The sequence below is a fragment of the Embiotoca jacksoni genome, unplaced genomic scaffold, assembly GCF_022577435.1.
Source record: "Embiotoca jacksoni isolate LCO1_2020_lvr unplaced genomic scaffold, fEmbJac1.0.p SCAF_3, whole genome shotgun sequence".
In the NCBI taxonomy this organism is placed as follows: domain Eukaryota; kingdom Metazoa; phylum Chordata; class Actinopteri; family Embiotocidae; genus Embiotoca; species Embiotoca jacksoni.
Genome location: NW_027185381.1, coordinates 12,142,362 through 12,166,276, shown reverse-complemented (window position 1 = coordinate 12,166,276; position 23,915 = coordinate 12,142,362). Strand labels below are relative to the sequence as shown.

Here is a 23,915-nt window from a genome sequence, read left to right as displayed (position 1 = left end):
ATAAAAAAATGCAACTGTATAATGCACAAAGGCATGCAATTCTATACATCCATGTGACAACTTGAGTCGGTGTAATTTAAATTGGTGCTCTTGATATGGCTTCATCCTGATATTAATAAATTAATTTAAACCTAAATGAAAAGTTTGAAAAAAAAATCAATAAATTAAAGTGAGAAACAGTCAAATTCAGAACATCTTTCTTACCTGAAAGGAAGAGGAAGAGGACTGAAGAGGGTGAATTGTGAATGTTCGGGGAACATACACTTCTTTTATATCAGTGGCGCCCTTTGTGTCATTGAGGAGGAGGAGGAGGAGGATGCATTAACTGAAATACCTTGGAAAAGAGGTGTGATTCAGAGATAATGGCCATACCCATTTGGGGAATTCAGCTCACATGCAGTTTGTGATAAGCTGTGTTGGAAACATATGTTGGCTTCAGTATTTCAGCATTGCTCATCTGCACCTGTCCTACTACACTACTTCTTCACAACATTTCAACCTCCACAGTGGGTAAGACTCAACTACTTCCTCTTCTATCATGAAATACTAAATGTATTTGGGGAAAAATGTAATTGTCTTTGGAAGACTTAATGATAACATGAGCAAAATAAACCGTGTCAATGTTTTGTGAAGTTTTGTTATTCACGCGTTACCTGTAGAGTTAGACTGTATGTATTTTGTTTTTACTAAACCAATCAAGTTTTAAAAACCAACTAAGTAATACATGGAAAAAGAATGAGGATATAAGAGGTAATGTCATTTACCTTCACTTTGTCCTTTCTTTTCAGAAGTCCTTCACTCCTCTTGGCTGAAGACTGAGTTGAGGAGCATCTCTCGCATCAATGGATTTGCGTAAATGGGTTTGGAGTGTGTGCGCAGCGGCTGGCTTGGTACTCATTGTCAGTGAAAGTAAGTAGCTTCATTTACCGAGTCCCTCAATTTAGTTAACGTAGAACATGTCTGTAAATAAACGCTGTTTTATGCATCTAACAGATTCACACTGTGAAATAACTTGGGAGGTTCCTCGCTTTGACGGCTGGTACAACAGTTTGGGATCTCCCAGACGCGGGGCTGTCGGTAAGTCTCAGACTTGGCGAGGTGTGCAGCTGCAGCTGCAACAGCAGCAGCAGCCAAAAGCAGCCACCAGCAGCCAACAGCGCACATGGTCACCGCCCTGTGTTTATGCTCGTGCAGGTTCTCATCTCGTCCGCCTCGTGCCCGCGCACTACCGGGACGGAGTCTACCAACCTGTCCAGGAGCCACTGCTGCCAAACCCCCGCAGACTGAGCAGGCAGCTGGCTGAAGGGCCCTCGGGTCTGCCCTCCTCACGCAACCAGACCGTGCTCTCCCTGTTCTTTGGTAAATATTAGTGCTTGAAGTGGAGAAATATGCATCAGTACTCCCCTTTTCACATGTTGGCTCATACAACAAATGAAGAGGTGTTACATTCTGATGTTCACAACATAAATATATATATTTTTTTTTTTTTAAAAAGGGGGTTGGCGGGGGCGTCATTTATTTGTTAATCCTTATTAACATTAGAGTAACAAGACTGCAAAAGGCAATCGTCAAAACCTGTAGGCTGTGGTTGGACCAGCTGTGAAACACTAGAGGGCTTTTATTTTGAAACGATACAGGAAGTCATTGCATTCAGACATGTTTGGGAGGTCAAACGATAAAAAAAAAAAAAAAATTTTTTTATAGATAATGAATAGGATTTTCACATACTTAGTGTCCTCTGGAGTTAAACCAAATTGGAGCCGCAGGTGTATTTGCTGATGCTAACTTTACATCAACAGACTCTTCGCTGCTAGCAGTGGTGCTGACGTTAGTTTGCTGCTCACGGCCTGCATTTATTTTATGATTGGGTAGGATCTGACTTTGCAGACATGGCTCACTGATATTTTCCATCACCTAGTATGAAATGCAGGTTTTTAAGGTGATTAAATGGTGAGAAATACAATAATGGTACTATAGATGCCTAACAGCTGGATTAAGTTCAAAATTAATATTGTAATATTGTCTGATAAGCAATAAGTTACAAAGATGTTTTATTATCTTGCATATATATGATTGTCTGTACTCCAGTGTTTAATTCTCACCTGAGTCCTTGATTCATTATATCAATTGACAATATATTGATTAAATTATATAGCCTCATGGTTGATTTCTTTTTTAAATCTTTTCAGGTTATCATGTTACTTTTGAGATTTTTGACTCAAGAACTCCTGGTTGCCCACCTGAGTTCATGAACATCCCAGTCCCAGAAGGTGACCCTGTCTTTGACCGTGCTGCGACTGGAAAAGTCCTGCTGCCCTTCCAGAGGGGACCGTGGGATAAAGATTCAGGACAAAGTCCCAGTAACCCTCGCACACAGGTGCTGACTATTGATTCTTGACCATATAAAATCAATGTTGCACCTGAAGTATTACAGCCTTTAAGTAAATGTGAGCTCTGTAAGTAAAGAGCAGTTCATGCCTTTTTAAAGGACGATGTACTTTTTGTTAAACACCATTTTTCTTTCCTGAAGTGAAGTAATTTAAGACAAAACTGTCCAACCCATGCAGGTTAACTTGGTGACTGCTTGGATAGATGGCAGCTCCATCTATGGGCCCTCCACTTCCTGGTCTGACTCACTGAGAAGCTTCTCTGGAGGGCTCTTAGCTTCAGGCTCTGAATGGAACATGCCAAATCAGGGAGGAGGTCACAATCTCATGTGGAGTGCCGCCGATCCATCTTCCAGAGAACACGGATCCAAAGGTCTTTATGGTGAGACATACTCTTTAAAGTTGAGTTCTCAACACCGCTCAAGGAAGTAATTTTGTAGTCCACTGATTACAGGTTTACGTGATCAGGGGCATTTTAGTTATGTCAGGGAAGATATTTGTTAGGATTACATAAAAAAAATGTCATTGATTAAAAGGCCAGTTCACTAAAAAAGTAAAAAAATAAACAGATAATTTATATGCAGTACAGGACATCCACCCAAATAAGTAGATGTGGAGCTCATCTTAAACAGTGGAGCACAGTGACATATAGTTAACCATAATGCAGAATGACACGGTTCTGGATATGAATATGTTCTTCCACTTAAATTAGAAATTTTCAGCAAGAGGGAGTAATTATATATTAAAACTGATTTTACTTTTGAGTTGTTTTTTTTTAGCATCACAAACAAGTTGCAACTCTGATATCAGTACTTTGTTTTTGCATTGTATGTGGTAATAACCACCTAATAGCTGCTGAAAACAAACACAAAAAAACGTCTTGCACTCACCGAGGTCAGCCTCGATCAGGGTTGCAGTTTGCGAGGCTGAGTCAAGCGAGACCCAGCCTGACGTAGGTTATAACTCTTTAATTATTGTGTAACTGGGCTGTCACACTGACCACAGTAAATCCCTCGCTCTATAGCAGAGAAGATGCCATACAGGTGTAGAGGATTAGATTCTTATTCGGGGCACTACTTTCTGTCTCGCGGGAAGAATCAAGATTTGATTTTAACAGGCTGTATAGGGCGATATACAAGTAATCAGTCGACATCGTCTGAACTGTGACTTCTGCATTCAGGGATTTCTTTCAACAGGAAATACACAAAAACAATTGCTTGGTCTATAAGGATATTTATTGAACAGTATTTACACCAATAATAAACTAAATGAATATATATTGTAGTGTATGGATCATGGATGTGATGAACAGGATTTCTAAACTAAAGCGGAGTGATGGTGGGAAGAATAATAGTTAGGTTATTAAAAACGGAGCTAGTTCCTGACGTAAATGAGAGATTTAAGTAATTTAAGAATTGGACAAATCGGCTATCAGACATCAACCCAATGGATCAAAGTACTCAGATAGATTCTGCCTACTAGAGGGTGGTCCCATCTTTACTGGAGGGGGGCCCCAGTTGTCCAGACAAGCCTCTTTCCTGCGGACCTCCGTGCAGATGTCAGGGCCTGGAGTTCGGTGTTGTGCTGTTGGTGTTCACTCCCGCAGCTGGCGTCCCGTCCAGGCTTCTTCTGCCGGTACCGTTGGGTCTTGTTTAAGATCGACGACCAGGGTGCAGTGATGTAAGATGTGAGATCAACTTAAACAGAGAGGGACTAATGATCAATATTAAGGTTGATCATTGGAAGAGAAAAAGCCCTCCGAAGAAGAAAAAAAGCTGCGTCTGTCTGAGGCTTACAATTTTTATGAATGGCCAGGTTGAAGGTGGTCAGCGATGTTCATCAATCACTGTAAGACGATTCTGACACATTACAGATGGGGTACAGGATATTTTTTAATTATGGGGCAGTTTTTTTCATTAAAATATTAATATTTTTTCTGTATATTCTGTACTGATTTACAGATGAAATATTAGGATGTCTTACATTTGTGCCATCTTCTGTGTCTAGAGTTGGGAAATGCCTGGGCCAATGAGAACATATTCACAGCATCGGAGGGGATTATCTGGTTTCGCTATCACAATTATATTGCCTCCAAACTGCATGAGGAATACCCAGAGTGGTCAGACGAGAAGCTGTTTCAAAACACCAGGAAGACCATTGTGGCCACATTCCAGGTAGAAGGAAGAGTCTCTGTAATTCTCTCGCTGCACAGATGATAATTTAATTTGCACTTTGGAAGGAAGAGATTGCATCAACGTCAGGTGATCGTTAAAGGCGAATGCATCATCGCTCACTGGTTTGATTAGTGCAATCCTGCACGTACTGTCATGACCACATTTATATATATGACCTTTATTTTACCAGGTAAAATCAATTGAGAATCAATTCTCATTTACAATGATGACCTGTCAGCACAGTCCACACAGTGACTGTGTTTATATTGCTTTATTACTTCTCTTCAAAATAGTCATCAAACTATTCAGAAACAAGTAATACTTGCATATCAAATTTAAAACTACAATCATAGAATATGTTTTCATATAGGTTATTAAAAAACACTCCAAAAGTTTAGGTGTAAATTAAAAAAAAATCTGTGCTGACTTCTATCCCTGCTTTGTTTCCACACAGAAAATCGCTGTCTATGAATGGCTGCCTGGATACCTCAGAGGCAAAGAGCTTCCTTCTTACCCAGGTAAGAATCAGTGTGCGTACAAGTGCAGGGGAACAGGTAATGCACCGGTGACCACAAGCCGTGGTGAGGTGAGCTATCGGTAGTGGTGTTTGACAAATATGCACTCCGTCAGCAAAGCATCAGACTCCTTCCTCTGCTGAATAAGCACCCACAGCTGAAGAAAGTTTAAGGACAATGGTCAGGTGATCCCATCACCTCAATCACTTTTCATTGTTGTATCTTGTGCTGCTTTTGTTGCCTCACTTTGACTGTATGGATAATGCAGGAAGTTCGCTTGCACAAGGATTTTTTTTTTCTACGCTTATGATTGTTATTGTTATCACTGTCTCACAGTTTTATGTATTTTGTTCTGATTTACTTCCACACAGGTTATCAGAAGTTTGTTGATCCAGGGATCTCACCTGAGTTTCAGGTTGCTGCCATCAGGTTTGGTATGACTATGGCCCCACCTGGTGTTTACATGAGGTAGTGATTATTTTTCTCTGGGCACATTGTGAATAATAAAAGTTCACTCCAGTCATGTTCTGCTGTTAACAGTGTCAGACACCATCTAAAACTCAGTATGCTGATTCTGCAAGAAGTATAATGCAGGACATTTGGCTCCATTTTTGTCCTGCAGGAACAGAACCTGTCATTTCCGCAAGATTGTCAACATAGATGGCGGTTCATCACCAGCAATGCGTCTTTGTAACAGCTTTTGGAAGCGGCAGGTATGTAATGATTATCCTGCTGCGTTTTATTAATACCACGTAGGAGTATTTAACAATTATATTACAGGTGTGTGCAGTCAAATAATACTGCATATCCAACGCCTTCTGCACCACACACTCCAACTTTAACCTATTTTCATTTGAACTTTCTCTTGTTGGCACCGGTTCAAAATAAGAGCAGGTTGTGAAGTCATATTCTGTCATTTATTCATCTAGACCAGGAGTGTCAAACATACAGCCCGCCAGGGGGTCCAGCTCGGCCCGCCGGATGACTTTGCTAAGTGTGAAAATTACAGAAAGACATAAATTGCATTTCTACGAGAATATGGAGGTTTACGAGTACAACATTTTTGTACGTTTTTTTTTTTTTAATTGATCCAGTAATTGCTTCAAAAACAGCGTAAATGCGATGTCTGCTCCGGAGGCAGCAGCGCTCGCTGCTTGCTTTGTGACGCGTTTCACGTCAAACGTGTCACAAAGCGAGGGAATCTGCAGAGGAGAGCCCAGGCAGATAAACAGTGGGCTGATGTCTGAGTTTTTGGTCTTTATGTTTCTAGTTTATTGCAGAAAGACCTTAAAATAGGGTTTATCATCCAAAAACCTTCACAATGATTTAAACAAAGAGAAATATTGTCGTTATGTATGCGTTATTATGCTAAGATTTTACTGGTCTGGCCCACTTGAGATCAAAGTGGGCAGTATGTGGCCCTTTAACTAAAATGAGTTTGACACCCCTGATCTAGACGGTAACTACAGGAGGACAACAAGAGAGAAAACTCTTGCAAGATTTGACGCAGCAATATAGAAGCAGGGAGATAAACCATGTATCTGTGGGCACAAATGGAAAACGTGGCAATGTTTTGCCATTGTGTTAATTATCAATCAAATTTCATGCATTCTCTTTAATTCTGCAGAGGATTTTTATACATCAAATCTTAAACTGAATACACCGCTATTTGATCAATTCTAAGGCAACATACAGGAGATGTTTAAATTTATAGTTGGTAGACGCCTGAGGAAGATCTTATAGATGTTTTTTGCTGAATACAGATACTTCAAAGGTTCTTTAAGGACACAGTGAGAAAATCCTGGCTGTGAGGGATGATGATGTTGCTGTATCTCTCTAAAGAATTATTTAGTTTGCCTCTATTTTAAGACTAAAATATGTGTGTTACACCAGTTAAAATGGCCTCTTTGATACCATCTGTTAGAGAAAGGAAATATACAATGAAATCCTTAGTATACTATTTATTTAATTTTATTTGTATAGAAACAAGTATGTAGTATGAACTGATGCCCCACACCATAGCATTTATAGCCTAAGCTAATTGATAATAATTACACTTCTTTTATCCAGAGAGTCAGTGTGAACACAAGCGAGGACATAGACGACCTCCTCATGGGCATGGCTTCCCAGATTGCAGAGAGAGAAGACAATATCGTTGTTGAGGACCTGAGAGGTTTTTAATCTTTCTTATTCGCCACCTGTATCGCTCAATGTACCATTCAGTAACGCTATATTTAAACTAATATCCCCTGCTCTGATCTGATTTCTACTTTCTGACAGACTACATGTACGGACCCCTGAGGTTCACCCGCTCAGATTTGGTGGCAGTAACCATCCAGAGAGGAAGAGACTTTGGTCTACGAAGTTACACAGAGATCAGAAGAGCTCTGGATCTGCCTCCTGTGGAGACGTTTGAAGATATAAATTCGGAGCTCAACCTCACCAACCCGCAGGTAAAAGGTGCAGTCTCCTGAACAAACAATGTCTTTAAACAAAGAATGATCCAACACACACCACATAAAGAAGTGCAGCAGTAATCCTGTGAATTAAACTTTGTCTCGTGTACTGCTACAACAGTTGCTCCACGATGTTGCAGAACTGTATAACAGAGATATTTCAAAACTGGAGCTCTTCCCTGGAGGACTGCTGGAGTCTTTTGATGGCCCAGGTCCAGTTTTCTCCGCCATAATCCTGGACCAGTTCGAACGCATCAGAAACGGAGACCGCTTCTGGTTTGAGAACAAACAGAATGGGTAATCTAGAAATAGATGAAATGCAAACTTTACCCTATTCAGCCTTTTCTGTTTGTGATGATTTCATCAGTTCACATCTTTTGAGTCCGGCATTTCACCACTCTGTGTTCTTACTTTGGGGTCATTTCCAGTTTGTTTACAGATGAGGAGATCCAGACGATCCGCAGCGTGACTTATCGTGACATCCTTATTGCAGTGACAAGTGCAGAGGCCACGGATATACAGAATAATGTGTTCTTTTGGAGGGATGGTAAAGATACAACATGATACAAAATAATGTGGAGTTTTTTGTTGTTGTTTTTTAATAGAAAAAAGTTGTTTGTAATAAAAAGGCTTACTCTGTTGTCCTCAGGCGACCCCTGTCCTCAGCCCACACAGCTGAACGCATCAATGCTCCCTCCCTGCACTAATGTTACAACACTTAATTACTTTGATGGGAGCGAAGCTGGCTTTGGGATATTTATTATTGTTCTGGTCCTCTTTCCTGTTGGTCAGTAACTTCCTAATGCTCTCTTATTGCACAGTCATAATACTGATATTACTCGTCAGCAGTTTTAGTGTGAAATATTTGATTACTTTATGTTCGCAGTGAGTTTTCTTGTGGCCTATATGGTGGCGTATCTTCGAAAGTACCGCTACAAGAAGTTCCAGAAAAGAAGAAAAGATGGTGACAGAACAGAGGAGCCAGCTGTGGGGATCACTGGTATGAAATCTGTGGGATTAAAAATAAAATTCCATTTATACTTAATTTAAAGTGTCCAGTGTGAATAAAAACATTTCTATCAGTCAGGAGTCAGTGTCAATTGTAAACAAACATCAGCTGACTGTCAGCCGCTTTGATTTATTGCAATGCTGGACTTCAGCAAGCATAATGGATGTCAACAAAAGTATCAACAGAAGAGTAACACTGAGCTGATTTTATTAATATAAGTGTTAATGTGGGTTAAATATTTACAGTTGACCACAAAACTTGCTTTGCTGTTTTTCGGTATGTTTGTACTTGCTATTTTTTCACACTAGTCTTCATCATATCCCTCTTTGTATTCTACTCTCCAGCATACGAGTGGCAGGGCCATAAAAAAGAGCTGCACCCTGTCAGTGTGGAGGTCGGTGATGAGAGGAGGCTGCAGGTCTTCGACAGATCTGGGTCCACTTACCGCTGCATCAGTCTTGGCAACCAGGGCTTCCTCGACGTGCTTCTTTCCAACGACCGTCACCATAAAGTTCTGCTGCTCAAAATACCAAAAGAGTATGACCTGGTGAGTAGCTAGTGAAGGGAGCTGATTTTTAATCTGAACATGCATCTTATTCAAATTGCAACACACAAAAATTGCTTGCAAAATGATGCTGCGGCTGCGTCTTTTGCACGTGTAGACAAATTCTGTCTTCAGATTGTTAAAACCTTGTAGTAGTTGTTTCTACTCTGATTTTTCACCTCATTCAGTTGTTGATTCTGCAGATATGCCTGATGTACATCACTTTTATCTCCCCCACTCATGTTTATTTTTGTCTGATGCTCCATCTTTGCACATCCAGGTGCTGTTTTTTGATGAAGAGAGCAAACGTGCAGATTTTGTCAAGCTCCTGCACCCAGAGGTGACAGACATCAGGCAGGGGATTAGAGTGAAGGAGATGAGAGAGAAGGAACTGCTGAAGGAGGCTTTAACCAGAGAGCAGAGGGCTCAGATTGTGGAAACTTTCATTCGACACGCTTTCTCTAAGGTACAGTCAGACTCTGGACGTTTACCTCATCTTATCCTCTGTTACCGCGGCAGCAGCTTCATGCTCAGCCTCAAAATGTCGTCAATTCTTGTCTGAGGTCAAATTGAGCCCGACCTCAAACCAAAAGAACTAATTGTTAGTCTTGATGGTGACCTCACCCGTGAAGATATCCTTCGCTGACGTTGGTGATATTAGCACTACCACGATGGTGACATATAATAACACTGTCCTTCACTGTCCCTCTGGATCACAGGTCTTGGAGATAGAGAAGTGTGACGCTGGGGATATGAGTGGCATTTCCCGCAAGAAAGCCAGAGAGGTTCTTCAGTGTGAGCTGGCAGCGTCAGAGTTTGCTGACGCACTGGGCCTCAAGCCTGACTCCTTATTTGTGCACTCCATGTTCACACTAGCTGATAAAGATGGAAATGGTTATCTCTCCTTTCAAGAGTTTCTCGATGTTATGGTCATCTTTATGAAAGGTAAAACCGACTGACTCCAAAATACTCTACCTTCTTTGGTCTCCAGGTGTGCTGTCTTTTAGCCATGATCTGTAAATGCTCAGACATAACATGATTTTTATATTAGATTTGATTACTTTTAAGATTATTTAAATGAAACAAAACTGAATCGAATATATTAGTAATCAATAGTTTTGTTATTGATAGCTGAGAATTTGTGCAAACATTTAACATTGTACATTTCTGTCTTTTATATTATCTGAACAATCAGGGTTTCCAGAATTTGTGACAAACTTTGATCTGAAATAACCTTTAAACCATCATGTGAAACTTTATGTTGAAACTAATTATAGTCATTTTCATGTTGATGGGTTAGCACCTCTTTAGATGCAACTGTTCCACTGCCAATAATAGTAAATTCAAGTAAATCAATAAATAAATGAAGAATAGAAAATTCCATTTTCTTGTGGGTTTAATTGACTGATGCTGGTTAGACAGACAACTTATTATGACATTGATGATGTGTGTTTGGATGTGTTCAGGGTCTTCAGAGGAAAAATCCAAGCTGATGTTCTCTAGCCACGATGTTGGTGGAACTGGTTTCTTATCAAAAGAAGAATTTGCCACGATGCTCAGGTTTGAACAAAACTTGTTTTTTCACGAAGGCACCAAGTTATTTCGGTGTTTTTTGAATCGTCTTCACTCTTTTGATGAACGGCAGGTCTTTCATTGAAATCTCCAACGGTGCTCTGTCAAAGAGCCAGGCAGAGGACGGCATCAAGGCCATGATGCAGGCTGCGGGCTTTGATGACAAGGCAAAAATCTCCTGGGAGGACTTTCATTTCCTCTTGCGGGACCACGAGAAAGAGCTGCAGTTTGCTCAGCTCAATGTCAAAGGTCGGAGAAAGTTTTGTTTCAGAATATCTTTTTTTATATATCCTCGTCTCTGACCTTGTCTGATGTATTAGTGTGTCTGCTGTGTGCGCAGGGATGGAGAAACAGGGGAAGAAGTGTCTGAGACGAGACCAGAGAGTGTCCTTTATCTGTCCAGCAAACAGGTAAGAGAACAGGACACTCAGGCTGTAATAACCCATTCAGATGGTTTCCTGTTACTATACACAGAACAAAATATTTTTTTTCTTTCATGGAACATTAGTGAACATCATTCCTCTGCTCGAAAGTTGTAATTAGTTGTAATTTTTGTTTGCAGCAGCCACAAGACAGATGGACCGGAAATACGCAGACGGAAAAAGTATGCTGATTTATTTATTTATTTATTTTTTGGTCTTGTGAAAGACTGGCTGAATAAATATAGGAATATTAATAAAGATAAAATAATTTAAAATAAACCCATTGTGACTACTCTTACCGTGTAATTGTTACAAAATTTACTGTCATATTTCAAAGATTTGAATTTATTTGGAATATTTATGCATATAACAGATTGTGATTGTGTAGAAAACTATGCAGGCTTGTGGTTTGTTCAGTTTTTGGGGATTTATAGCAGCGGGTTACAGAGACAAACTCCCACTTCCTGTGTGTATGCATGACCTGAATATGATTGAGAACACTGAATATTCACTAAGTCAAACTCATGGATTTGAATATTTTCAGGTTCGGCATCAACACCCCAGATGTCTATGTGAAGCCCAAGCGTGAGCAGTACATTAGGAACCCGGTCCAGCAGAAAGTCCAGCAGTTCAAACGTTTCATCGAGAATTATCGGCGTCATATTGTGTGCGTCATCATCGTACATGGCATCATAGCTGGTGTGACACTTGAAAGATGTTACCGTGAGTGGAAATCATTCTTCTTCTCCTATTTCCTATTGTGTCTAGTTTATTGGTTGTAATTCTTCTTTTTTTTTCTTTTTTTTGTTCAGACTATGGTTTGCAGGCTGAATCTACTGGCTTCCCTGAGACATCGATGGTGGGCGTCATTGTCTCCCGTGGCTCGGCGGCTGCCGTCTGCTTTCTGTTTCCCTACATGCTCCTCACTGTGTGTCGCAACCTCATCACGCTGTGCCGAGAGACATTCTTAAACCAATACATCCCCTTTGACGCCGCCATTGACTTCCATCGCTTCATGGCCATGATGGCCCTCATCCTCTCAGGTTACTATGGAGTTCAGGACTGAGAGTTGATGATAATGATGGGATGTCAGGTTTTAGTGATATATGTTCCTTTCATTTGTGTGTTACTCACTGGTGTTTGTGTTTTCACTGTAGCTGTTCATACTTTGGGCCATGTGGTCAACATTTACATATTCTGCATCAGCGACCTCCACATCCTGTCTTGTCTGTTTCCCAAGGTCTTATCCAACAATGGGTATGATTTCAAAATTTCCCCCTGAGATGTGCACATCTTGCAGAGTTGTTTTAGCTGATTAATATTGTGTTTTCCTTTAAGGTCTGAACTTCCTCGCAAGTGGTACTGGTGGGCCTTTCAAACTGTTCCAGGTATGTTGACACTGATTGTACTCCTTTAGCAGGACACAAACTACTTCTTAGATTATTCTGTAAATTTGCATTTTCCACTTGTTTTCTATTTCTCTCTAGGGGTGACTGGTATCTTGCTTCTCTTTGCCTTTGCCTTTATATATGTTTTTGCCTCACACTATTTCCGTCGCATCAGTTTTCGTGGATTTTGGATCACCCATTACCTCTACATTGCTGTGTACATTCTAGTAAGTACTTGTCTGACTTTGAGAGTACACCAACACCAACAGGCAGTGCTTTGATGCTTTGTTTTCATCCAACAGACAGTGATTCACGGCAGTTTTGCTCTGCTCCAAGAGCCTCGTTTCCACATCTATCTAATCCCCCCAGCGCTGCTCTTCCTGCTGGACAAACTAATCAGCGTGAGCAGGAAGAAGGTGGAGATCCCTGTTGTCAGAGCCGAGTTGCTTCCTTCAGGTGAAACTTTTAGAAGATTAAATATGGAGTTTTTAAAATCTCTCATTATTTTGTCTCTGCTTAATTTTAGTTCTTCGCTAATTAAATTGGACTTTTCCATCCTCTTCACTATAATCATACATTGTGCATTCATGTTTACACCTCCCCTGGCGATCCTACCTGTAGGTGTGACACATCTGGAATTTAAGCGTCCACAGGATTTTGTCTACCGTTCAGGCCAGTGGGTTCGCATAGCATGCCTGGTGTTGGGCACAGATGAGTATCACCCATTCACGCTGACATCAGCACCTCATGAAGAGACCTTGAGCCTGCACATCCGAGCTGTGGGGCCCTGGACCAGCCAGCTCCGAGAGCGCTACACCGAAGAGAGCCTGCTGGAGCTTGGAGATTATCCAAAGGCAGGCCATGAAGTTATTTTGTGTGAACATTTTCCTCTGCTTCTTTGTACTTTCATGACCCTGATATTCATATCTTGTTTCATCTCCAGCTGTACTTGGACGGCCCGTTCGGTGAGGGCCATCAGGAGTGGATTAACTTTGAGGTATCTGTTCTGGTGGGAGGAGGAATCGGAGTCACCCCGTTTACCTCCATCCTCAAAGACCTGGTGTTCAAGTCGTCCATCAAATCTAAGATACTGTGTAAAAAAGTAAGTTCAAAACAAACCACAGTCCATTTTGTCTTGAAATCCTCTCGCTAACAGTCATGCATTGTTTAAAGGTGTATTTCATCTGGGTAACACGAACACAACACCAGTTTGAGTGGGTGTCGGACGTCATCAGGGAGGTGGAGGAAATGGACACGCAGGAGCTGGTCTCAGTCCACACTTACATCACTCAGGTGGCCGAGAAGTTCGACCTCCGCACCACCATGCTGGTGAGAGCCACACTCACCATTTCAAAGTATCACAGAAAGTGGACTGACACGTAATTGAAGATTTATCAAATATTGAACTGATTAATGTTATCATCATTAAAGGAATAGTTTAACATTTTCAAAAAAATATAGTCACTGGCTTTCTTGCTCGGGAGTATTGCAAAGATGTATAACTGTCCAAAGATAAAGTCTGCCTATCAGCATCTCTGAAGCTCACTAATAAACACACATACCTCATTTACAAAACGGTCCCTTAGCTCATTTCTTGGCAATGTCACATTGATGTCACTCCTCCCAGCTACACAAATCCTCCTGTCAAACCACAACCTTTTGTTTTTACAGTTTTGGGTTTTACCGATGTGACTCATGACTGAGTTTTAGAGGTACTGTTAGGTGGACTTTGCTACTTGTTGACAATGTCACTTGAGGTATTTCCAGTCATCCGTCTGACTTTCGCTTCATGTTTACTGTACTGACAGAAGAGTGCCATTAATCTTCTTATCTGACGCATCCGAAAATGTTGAACTATGCCTTTAATTGTATGTCATCAAGATAAAAACTAATTTAATTCCTCAATGTTTTCTTCGTAACGTGTAGTACGTGTGTGAGCGCCACTTTCAGAAGGTGTGGAACCGCAGTCTCTTCACTGGCCTGCGGTCCGTCACTCACTTTGGCCGTCCGCCCTTCACGTCCTTTTTCAGCTCACTGCAGGAAGTTCACCCTGAGGTCAGTCCCTCATCCGTCTTTGTCCATCTGTTTGTCTGAAACGTTTCCCAGTAATCAGCCTGCATAACATTAATGAATTAGTCTAACTTTTAAAAAATTGTATCACTTCCGGTAGGTGGGTAAAATTGGTGTGTTCAGCTGTGGACCACCTGGACTGACCAAGAACGTGGAGAAAGCTTGTCAGCAGATGAACAAGAGGGATCAGGCCCATTTCATACATCACTATGAGAACTTCTAACTTTTGGACTACATGGTACAAAGAAAAAAAAAAAAAAAGCCACTTTTAATGAGTTATCTTTTTCAACACAATCATAGAGCTAATTTAGTAGGCTCTGATTTTATATTAATTCTATTGAAGAGAAATAAACATATTTGTTCTCTTATCATTAAATTAATTCCAGTCTAGGGTGGGACTTTTTATTTCATGTAATGTCACAAAAATGCACTTAATCATCATGCATCATCTGAGAATTTTATTTGCTGGACTCAGATATAATTGGAGTTTGCTGTCACTATTTGCAATTGTGTGAATGTATGTTTGTGAGATCACAATGTATGATTGATTTTATGTTATGGATTTCTTCTACATTTGTGTGTAATATTTGCATTTAACAATAACATTTACAACACTGTATGACACACACTTGTATAAATACAAAAGTAGATTTAAATGTTACATCTTTGTTGAGGACATTAGATTATGTAAGGACCCTGTTGGATTATGAGCAGTGGAAGTTGTCAAAATTCTGCTTTTGGCTCCTTTTTGTGCTGCCGGCTTTTGGACTAAAATTACACTTGAGTTAACCCAAACTCCTAAATTTGATTTGTTGGTTGAGTGATAAGCCAGACAGCTCAAGAAAAATCTTAATTTTCCACAAGGAGTTACACTGTTTCTTGTTTCCACATGATTGTATGAATTATCTGTGAAAGCTATCATCCATCATTGCAACAAGCTGAATTCACATTCATGTGTTTGATATTTGTAGAATACAGTGAGTGGTACCTCACTGCCCTAAACGACGGCCTGCACACATTTGCTTTTCAAATGCATTTAAGAAAACAAAAGATTGATGTTTGCGCAGATTTAATTAAATGAGTCAATATTATTAAGTTCTTGTAAAACTTTCCAAGCAGGATAAACTGCAGAAGTTCTTGTTTTTTTTAAATTTATTTTATTTTTATCTGAGTGGCACGTAGTGAAACGGTACTTCAGTCTGAGGACATTAAGTGTGTGTGTGTTATCAACCAAAACCACTCTGTTTAATGTTAAAGTGTCTTTGAGCAAAACATTAAACCACTATGTGGCTCCAGAGGCACCATAAAGTATTGCCATTTACAAAATAATGAAAAGAAAAAAAGATAAACCTGAAATTTTCCACCGCAACTGAAGTTTGACCAGGTGAAGTTACTGAACGCAGCCTAAAGGCTGATGTAAAAAGTGAAGTTTTCTTTAGCATTGATTGTTTAGGTTAGTTTCACTGAAAGCAACGATCACTTTTTGAGGAATGCCTTTCACACAATTACACACATTCACAGCTGACAGCTGTCCAGTTCACCCAGTCTGATCTGTTGACCACCGAGCAGCTCCACTGGAGCAGCTGTGGTTAAAGGGCTTTGATCAAGAGTACGTCAGCAGCACTCATGAGGGAGAGGAAAGCTTTGCTGTTTCACTTTCACGGGCACAAATTTATAGTTTAGGGATCGAACTGTTGATCTTACTGTCACAAAAGCAACTAATCAGCTGCTGGGATTCAGTCTGCTCCGGCTTTAGGCAGAGATAAGAAGCAGGATGCAGACATACATTTCATCGAAACTCCACACCCTCCGATTTATGCTTGATAACATTTGACCCAATTATTGAAATCTCAAGCATTTCCTCCTCAAGCAACAAAAGGCTTCATAAAATGTTATTATACTGTATGCAGTATTACTCATGAGTGCTGCTGTAGCGAAAAAAATTCCCCTCGGGATTAATAAAGTAACTACCTAACCTAACCTAACCTAACCTAACCTAACCTAACCTAACCTACTCAAGACCTGCAAACAGACTTTGATTTATGGAAGAAGTTTGTGTGAAGGAGCATACTGACCTTGGATCAGTAAGAATTTACAACAGATAATACTGTTGAAAATATGCAGCAGCTGATTGAATTAAAGAAGCACTTAGCAAATAACAAACTAAATCTGTTGAACTGTGTTCAGTCTCTGTGACCTTTGATGCACTGAACCAGATGAGCACATAGAAGCTGTTTGGTAATCCTTCTACTATAGTAAACATGCAATCACACTTTCAGAATTTCTTTGCAATATGTAAGTGTGATTGGAAGCTTTTGTTAAACCGACAGAGGACAAACTCTATCTTTCTGTGTTTGGTTTATATGTATATGCCCTCATGTTAGCACACTGACAGAAATGAGGTGACCACAAATTAGACAACACTGAACTTAAAACAACTACAAGACAGAATTAAATTAAAAAGTTTAAGAATAGGTTCAAAGAGATTGTTTTCTATAACCATTCCTCCTGTTCACACAGGATTTGAGTTTGGGTTCCTGTTTTACTTTGAAATCCCTCACCTCTTGTGTCTGTGGAATTTACTTCCTGTCTTTGTGTTTTTTCCTCCCCAGTTGTTGCACACCTGTGTCTCATTAGCCCATCAGCACTGTGTGTTTATCTCTGCCTCTCCTCCTGTCAGCTGCCAGATCATTACATATCTTCGCTCCTCCTTGGGATTTTTTTTTTTTTATTATTATTATTTTTATTACTTTCAAGCTTGTTACTCCTCTTCATGTATGACTTTCTGAGTTATCGCCTTCCTGCCTGAACCCTTTGTTTGTTTGTTTGTTTGTTTGTTTACTTACTTACCTGAAACATGCAGAACTACGCAAGTAAATCTTGCCGTCAGCTAAAACCTGCGCCTCCAGTGTGGTGCGTTCAGGTCCTCTCCCAAGTGTAACTGTGACACCGGCCCTGAAGGGATCCCTGCTAACAAAATCCATGTTCCTCGTTTCAAGCAAAAAAGCATCGTAAACATTCAGGATACAAATCTAATATAACTGCAGCCAACTCAGTTAGTCCAAATCAGTGGGTATTTCAAAGTTAAAGTTGTTTTAGTACATAATTTCCTCTTTGTGTTACTCACTCCACTGCAGCCAAGCAACACAGTCTGTGGAAAATGGCAGACTGACCATTTAATATGATAGTATTCATGACCATATGTGACTGTATGACCCTATATTTTTAGTTTTCCACTGAAAATCTCCTTGTATCTGCTTAAAGTTGTTGAATAGAGTTAATGTTAACAGGAAAAATCAAATGAACAGTATTGATGTGCACCACAACATCCATGAATCAAACACTTAGTTTTGGGCTACTACATTTACATGACATATAAAGCCATTTGTGAAGATGTGTAAAGAAAAGGAAACCAATAGAAGGTATGATATTTTAAAATACAAAAATAAATAAAAACAAACCATACTATGCATTAGCTTGTGTACCTTCATAATTTACTGTATGTTTGAAACGGCACCCTCTTCTGGTTAAGAAAAGGCTGTCCTCCATTCTTTTACACAGCAGCTGGATAAAATGTCACTCAAGGTCACGCTGGTTTGTGCTGCATTACTCTTTTTTTTTTATACATGTATGTACAATACATTAAGCTCCCCTTTAAATGGCCTTGTTCTTTCCTATTATATGTTAATGCTTCTCTTCAATGCAGGCCTGACATCTGAATGTGATGGTTCAATGCCCATGACGAAGTGTTTCAATCTTGTTTTAATCAGGTGTCACATTCACAGCAATAACCAGGAAGGCGAGTTGTTTGAAAGCTGATCAGCAGACTAGTGAGTGTTTCAGATGTCTTGCCCAGGAGGCAGCTTAAAAGTATGTCTTGGTCACTTTACACATATGTTCCACGATGGCTCGAGGATTTGAATCTCACAGGCCTTGTTTTGTAACTCCCTGATGATTTTTTTGGGCTTGTCAGCCCGGTCCAAAATAATTGGGCTCATGGTTGTCTTGAAGGAAGTAATAGAAAAGAGAAACTAGTTAGACACATTTTTAATTAAATGGGGCATATGGTGATTAAATGACTGCTTTAATAAATGTTTGATCTTTCAAGAAAATAGGCAGAATAATGCAAAATATGTTGAGGATGTCTGAGCAAGGGTGAGCAGTGTGCATCGGCGTACTTAAGAGTCTGTTAATCTTCTTAGTGTCGGTAAGTACCCAGCTAGAAATCAGCTACTGTCCAGATTGTCCCTTCCTTCCCTAGATAAACGACTCAGACGACAACAAAGAAGAGGCTCGAAGAAATATGTGGCATGGTCCCTTCCTTGGCATGAAATATGCACCTCCCCTCTTTTGGGAACTGTGTTGACCGAGCTGTGGAAGAAGTTTTGGTGGGTTTTCTCAACTTGAAGATGTTTGGCAGCGGCACCAAGAAGTGGTTTGTGAAGAGGCAGAAAAAGCAACACCAGAGGTCTGTCAGGAGGCCATGCACCAGGAAGAAGAAGAGATGGGCCGCAAAGATCCTCAAACGGCACAGACAAAAGATCCTGAGAGAGCTGGATATCAACACTGTGCTTCCCTACCTGGTGTATGACAAGGTTTTCTCACTGGGGGAGTACAAGGAAATACTGGGACAGGAGTCCAACAAGAAACGGATGGAGATATTCCTGGACCAGCTGTCCACGAAGGGGCCTGCTGCCTTCTGCTCCTTCTGCTCTGTTTTGGAGGAAGTGTGTCCTCACCTGCTCACCTGCTTTCTGTTGGATGGAGAAGGTACACCCATTAATTAGCCACTAATTACACTGGTGACCAGCACAAAAACTGCAGGTTATAGAGGGCTGTGTGTCCCTGAGTCACGCCTTCTATGAAAAACATTTCAGTGTCTATCTCAAAGAACAGAGGAAAGTCACGGCTCATTGATCTGCAGTGGCTTTCCACTTATATGTTCAATATTTTCACTTATATTGGGGTGCATTTAATTTTCTGTGAAAAATTGAAAACAAAAACAACAATACAAAGAGAATGAAACTGCTTTGCAGTAAGCCAGCACCACAGACTAAGAGCCAGCAAAAATAGGCTCTTAAATCTGGGTGGTTGAGGGGATTACTGAGCCGCCAGCGTTCCTAACTAGCCTCTGACAACATATGGCCTGAACGTGGCTGAGGTTTGCAGGGCCTTGTCTGGCCTGCACTGTTCCCCATCAATATGCTTTACTCACATTTATAAAGCTGATTATGACTCATTTACAGTTAAATGTGTTGCTTTATGTGTGACTGATATCTCACCATTAAGAACTTGTGAATCCTCCCGCTTCTTCACCCAGATAGAGAGGAAGAGATGTGAACTATTAGAGTGGCTAAAATATGAATCTGTTCTTGCAGCTGGTGTCTCAGGACGGGGCAGGAAAGGGGGCCTCCCTGTGCCCCCGAACAATCCAGGAGAGCAACCTCTGCGCTCACCTCCCATGTACACCGAACCCGTGTTTGACTCCAGGTAAGAGCCACTTTACATATCATAGATGTCTTGTGGAAGCCTGGTGTGTTTTAATTTCTGCTAAACTACATAGTGTTCCATAATCATCCTTTTTTATATAGTTATTTCCAAACCACATTACATAAACTAAAACTTGGTGGTCAGGCTAAATCCTAGTTCTGTGTACATCCATTTTACATTTCAAAACTCCTCCTTAACATCTTCAGAGACTTTACCAGTGTTTATGACAATTACATGCCTGGTGTCAACAAAAATTTAAAATCCTTCCAAGTTCGGCACAGAACGTCCCTGGAAAACTGTATATTCTTGTTGTGATAACCTCATGTTATACAGAGGAACATTGTTGATTTAATAATCTACATCTGTCCTGCTGTTTCCAAATCTCTGCCGTCTTATTATATGATTGATTTTGTGATTTAAACATGCAGACTGATTTCAAATTGAAGGGAGTGAATAAATGTGTGGATATACAGAACATATGGAGTTACCTCCATATGTGGCATGAGGTGAGTGGTTTGAATAGTCTGAAAATTATATGATTTATATGTTAAGGGATTGAAGCCATCAAATCGCAACCCAGTTGAGCACCTAGATTTTGGTCTAGTGCGTTAGCGTTGTCACTTTACAATTGAACATGTTAAACACCAAATAAGGGAATATCTTAAATCCATGCCATGGAGCACTGAAAAGGCAGCTGAATCTCTATAAATTATGGCAGAAAAGAGGAGCACAAAAAAAAGCTGAGCTTTTACATAGAAGAGAGCGAGATGTGGTACATCGATGCAGAGTCCTGCGAGGCTGCTTTTGTCTCTGTGTGTCAGGCCTTCTGCATGCGTCATGACCGAATGACGGTGTCTTTCTGTGTGTGTTTGTGTGGACCTCTGGTGAGTACCCTTGGCCCAGCTAACACTGGCGGAGTGGGGGCGGGGCAGGGAACATTCGCCAGTGTGTGTTTATGTGTGCATTTGCGAGGTAGAGTGGGTGGGTGGGAGAGGGAGGGGGGGGAGTTTGCTTGGATGTGATGCCTCAAGTGACAGGACAGACAAGCTGATATGCTCCCTAGACCGTTAAGGAGGCCTTTTTAATGTATGACAGCTAAGTCAGCATGGAGACAGCTATCCCAGTGGTCTGGCCCTCGGCACTGACACACACATTCACACACACACAGACAGGCTGACAGAAACAAACCAACACACATAACACAGCTTAGCAGCACACACGGCCAGAATGGTCACAGAGCCTCCACAGGAGATGCAGTACGCTAACAAGGAAATGTAAGTCCTCTTAAAATATTATTTCAGCACTTTATTTATCCGTCCACCAAAGACTCTTCAGTGTACCTGTACGTGATGGTGCTCCTTTGACACGAACGTCTCTCACATATATCTGCAGGTTTTAGATAAGGCACCACTATGTGTTTGCTGCTCCTGTGTTGTTGTTTTTTTTTTTTTATGTATCCTGCTTGAGTATTACCTGTTAATACACGCTGTGCTTCAGATGCTGCTGAAGAGTCAAGTGTCGGGCAAAGTTGACTGCCTGTACATCCAGATAAAAATGGCATAATCTTTTGTTTATTCACTCATAGTGGAAGTAGGACAGAAACTGCCTCAAGTAATGGATGGTTGGCTTCAAAAATTGTGTGCCAGCATGTGTCCCTGCGTGACGGAGTGAAGCATGTCTGCTGCCGTGCTTGTTATAAATGTGGAGACAACCTGGGAATATTTTTCTCTTGTTTGAACTGCATCTTTGCACGAAGGCACGTGGATTTTTTTTTTTCCACCCTTATGCTCTGCACACTTTCTCTGATCCTCAGCGGATGAGCAGATTGATTGTCAGCTGCATGGGTTCAAAGCGGCACTGTGTTTATTAGTTTGGCTTTTCGTGTCCGCCTCTGATCAGTATCCTGCTGACTGAGAGTGAGCATGCAGCATTTAATCACATCTCTGGGCTTTTGTCTGCAGGGGCACAGATAACCTCTGTAACACTATATATGATCAGAGTGGGAACTGATCTGAAGCTCACTGAATCCAGTTTAAAGGCCGCTGGTTGCCAGATCGTTAACATTTTCAAACCAACATCTAAAACCTCTTGAGTACTCCTCTTAGTCTGAACAGCAAAAGGTATCTGAACACGCATTAATGTGCTGATTTAGGTGAAATAAATGTATGATTATGCAGAAATATTGATTGGATAAGTGGAGGACATCATGTTCCCTTACAGACGATGTGTGTGTGATTCCCCGGGATGTGTTTGGATGTGAGGCCTCATATGTATATGTGAGCTTGCAGCAATGATGTAAGTCACCGTGCCTTCATCCATAAGAGGAGAAAATGAGATGCTGGCAGGTTGAGGAAGAGAAGGAGAAGGGGAGAGGAGAGGAGAGGAGAGGAGAGGAGAGGAGAGGAGAGGAGAGATTAGCTGGAGCTGTGAGGTTATGCTTCTCTGTGCTGATGACTCACCTCACAGCACATAGAAAGGAAGCACTGCGACAGCACTGAGGTGTGACTGTGTGTGCGTGTTTCATTACTCTTGGTCTTCTTGGTGCAGTGCATTCATGTGAAGAGGACTTTCTCTGTGAACTCCTCTTTGTTTGGTGCAAAAGTAATAAATCACAGTGTTACAGCGGTAGTGGTTCTTGGGGTTTTCGTCCAGGTTTGTATCCTCTGGGAGCAGCCTCCGAGTCCTACAAACCAGCTTTGATTTTGCTTTTCAGAATAAAGTGGACAAGCAAGTCTAAGGACACGAGAAAGAAGGGCAGCCCCATCTGTCCTATTTACCTGCTTAAAAAAAAAGTACTTTAGTGTGTAATTAGCGCACACGGGTGCCTGTGTGTGTCTCTGTGAACGAGCTGCTGTCGGTGTGAGTGTGAGAGTGTGCAGTGTACAATAAAAGATGTCAGCAGTGGGTTCTCATGTGCGAAGGGTAATGATGGGGCAGGCTGCTCTGAGCCATTACTGTGGAGATGCAGTAGGGGGATGCCAATGTGAAATCAAAGTGCTGCAGTGGAGTGTGCATGGATATGCAGTGGGCTTCAGACTGCAGCACAGCCACTGACCCACTGCTGTGTCAGTGCTTCCCCACTGACACACTACCACTGGTTTCCACACACACTCCTTGTAATGTGTGTGTGCATATGAAAGAGAGAGGGAGAAAGAAGCTGTGGTAATGTGTGTGTGTGTGTGTGTGTGTGTGTGTGTGTGTGTGTGTGTGTGTGTGTGTGTGTGTGTGTGTGTGTGTGTGTGTGTGTGTGTGTGTGTGTGTCCGTCTGTGTGTCCTTAGAAGTTTCCCCTTCCACTAATGGCTGCTGTGTCTTACATGTCTGATAATGATGATATGTAGTGTATGACTAATCAGGAGAGTTATCTGAATGGCGTCCTTGTCAATGGGAGGTGACATAGTGCTTTGCTGGTAGGTTTGTTGGAGCGCAGCTCCGCTCTCATGATTCCATTATCCGTGTATTAGTTGACTGTTCACAGGATTCAAAATGCTACTAAAGGGAAGCAGTGACATTATAGGAAGCAGCGACATTACCGCCAGCACGCAGCCAGAATTCAATAGAGATGGGGTTTTTTATGGGAAAACTGAATTATCCTACTCAGTCTACAGTGAGGTACTGTTATCCTGCCTAAACACATTTCTGCTGTTTTTGTAATCACACACAATTTAGTGCACGTACTTTCAGAATAAAAGCTATGACCTCAAATTCTGATATACACAAGTGTATTTAATGCCTACGCACGTATTTTATTGTTTTGTTTCATTTTGTTTTATTACATTTTTTCAAATTGAAGATTTTTTTTTTTAAATTTCTGCACACAGATAACATTAGAGGCACTCTAACCAGCAGGTACTGGATGAATGCATTTTTGGACATATAAGCACTGGATG

At 41.0% G+C, this 23,915-nt stretch overlaps 1 protein-coding gene across 1 annotated transcript; it reads left to right on the top strand.

Annotated features, from left to right (window-relative positions):
• Window positions 1–842: 842 nt before the first annotated feature.
• Window positions 843–14,760, top strand: duox (dual oxidase). The gene is made up of 33 exons (XM_069162890.1): window positions 843–909; window positions 994–1,077; window positions 1,195–1,359; window positions 2,190–2,377; window positions 2,568–2,769; window positions 4,395–4,561; window positions 5,016–5,079; window positions 5,448–5,544; window positions 5,699–5,789; window positions 7,147–7,249; window positions 7,357–7,529; window positions 7,654–7,829; window positions 7,961–8,079; window positions 8,182–8,319; window positions 8,419–8,532; window positions 8,886–9,088; window positions 9,366–9,551; window positions 9,805–10,030; window positions 10,552–10,645; window positions 10,731–10,906; window positions 10,998–11,067; window positions 11,223–11,261; window positions 11,624–11,802; window positions 11,892–12,122; window positions 12,237–12,336; window positions 12,418–12,467; window positions 12,567–12,694; window positions 12,770–12,923; window positions 13,089–13,321; window positions 13,411–13,569; window positions 13,641–13,796; window positions 14,394–14,522; window positions 14,638–14,760. The coding sequence occupies exons 1-33, from the start codon at window positions 843–845 to the stop codon at window positions 14,758–14,760; spliced, it is 4,584 nt and encodes a 1,527-aa protein (XP_069018991.1).
• The last annotated feature ends 9,155 nt before the right edge of the window (window positions 14,761–23,915 follow it).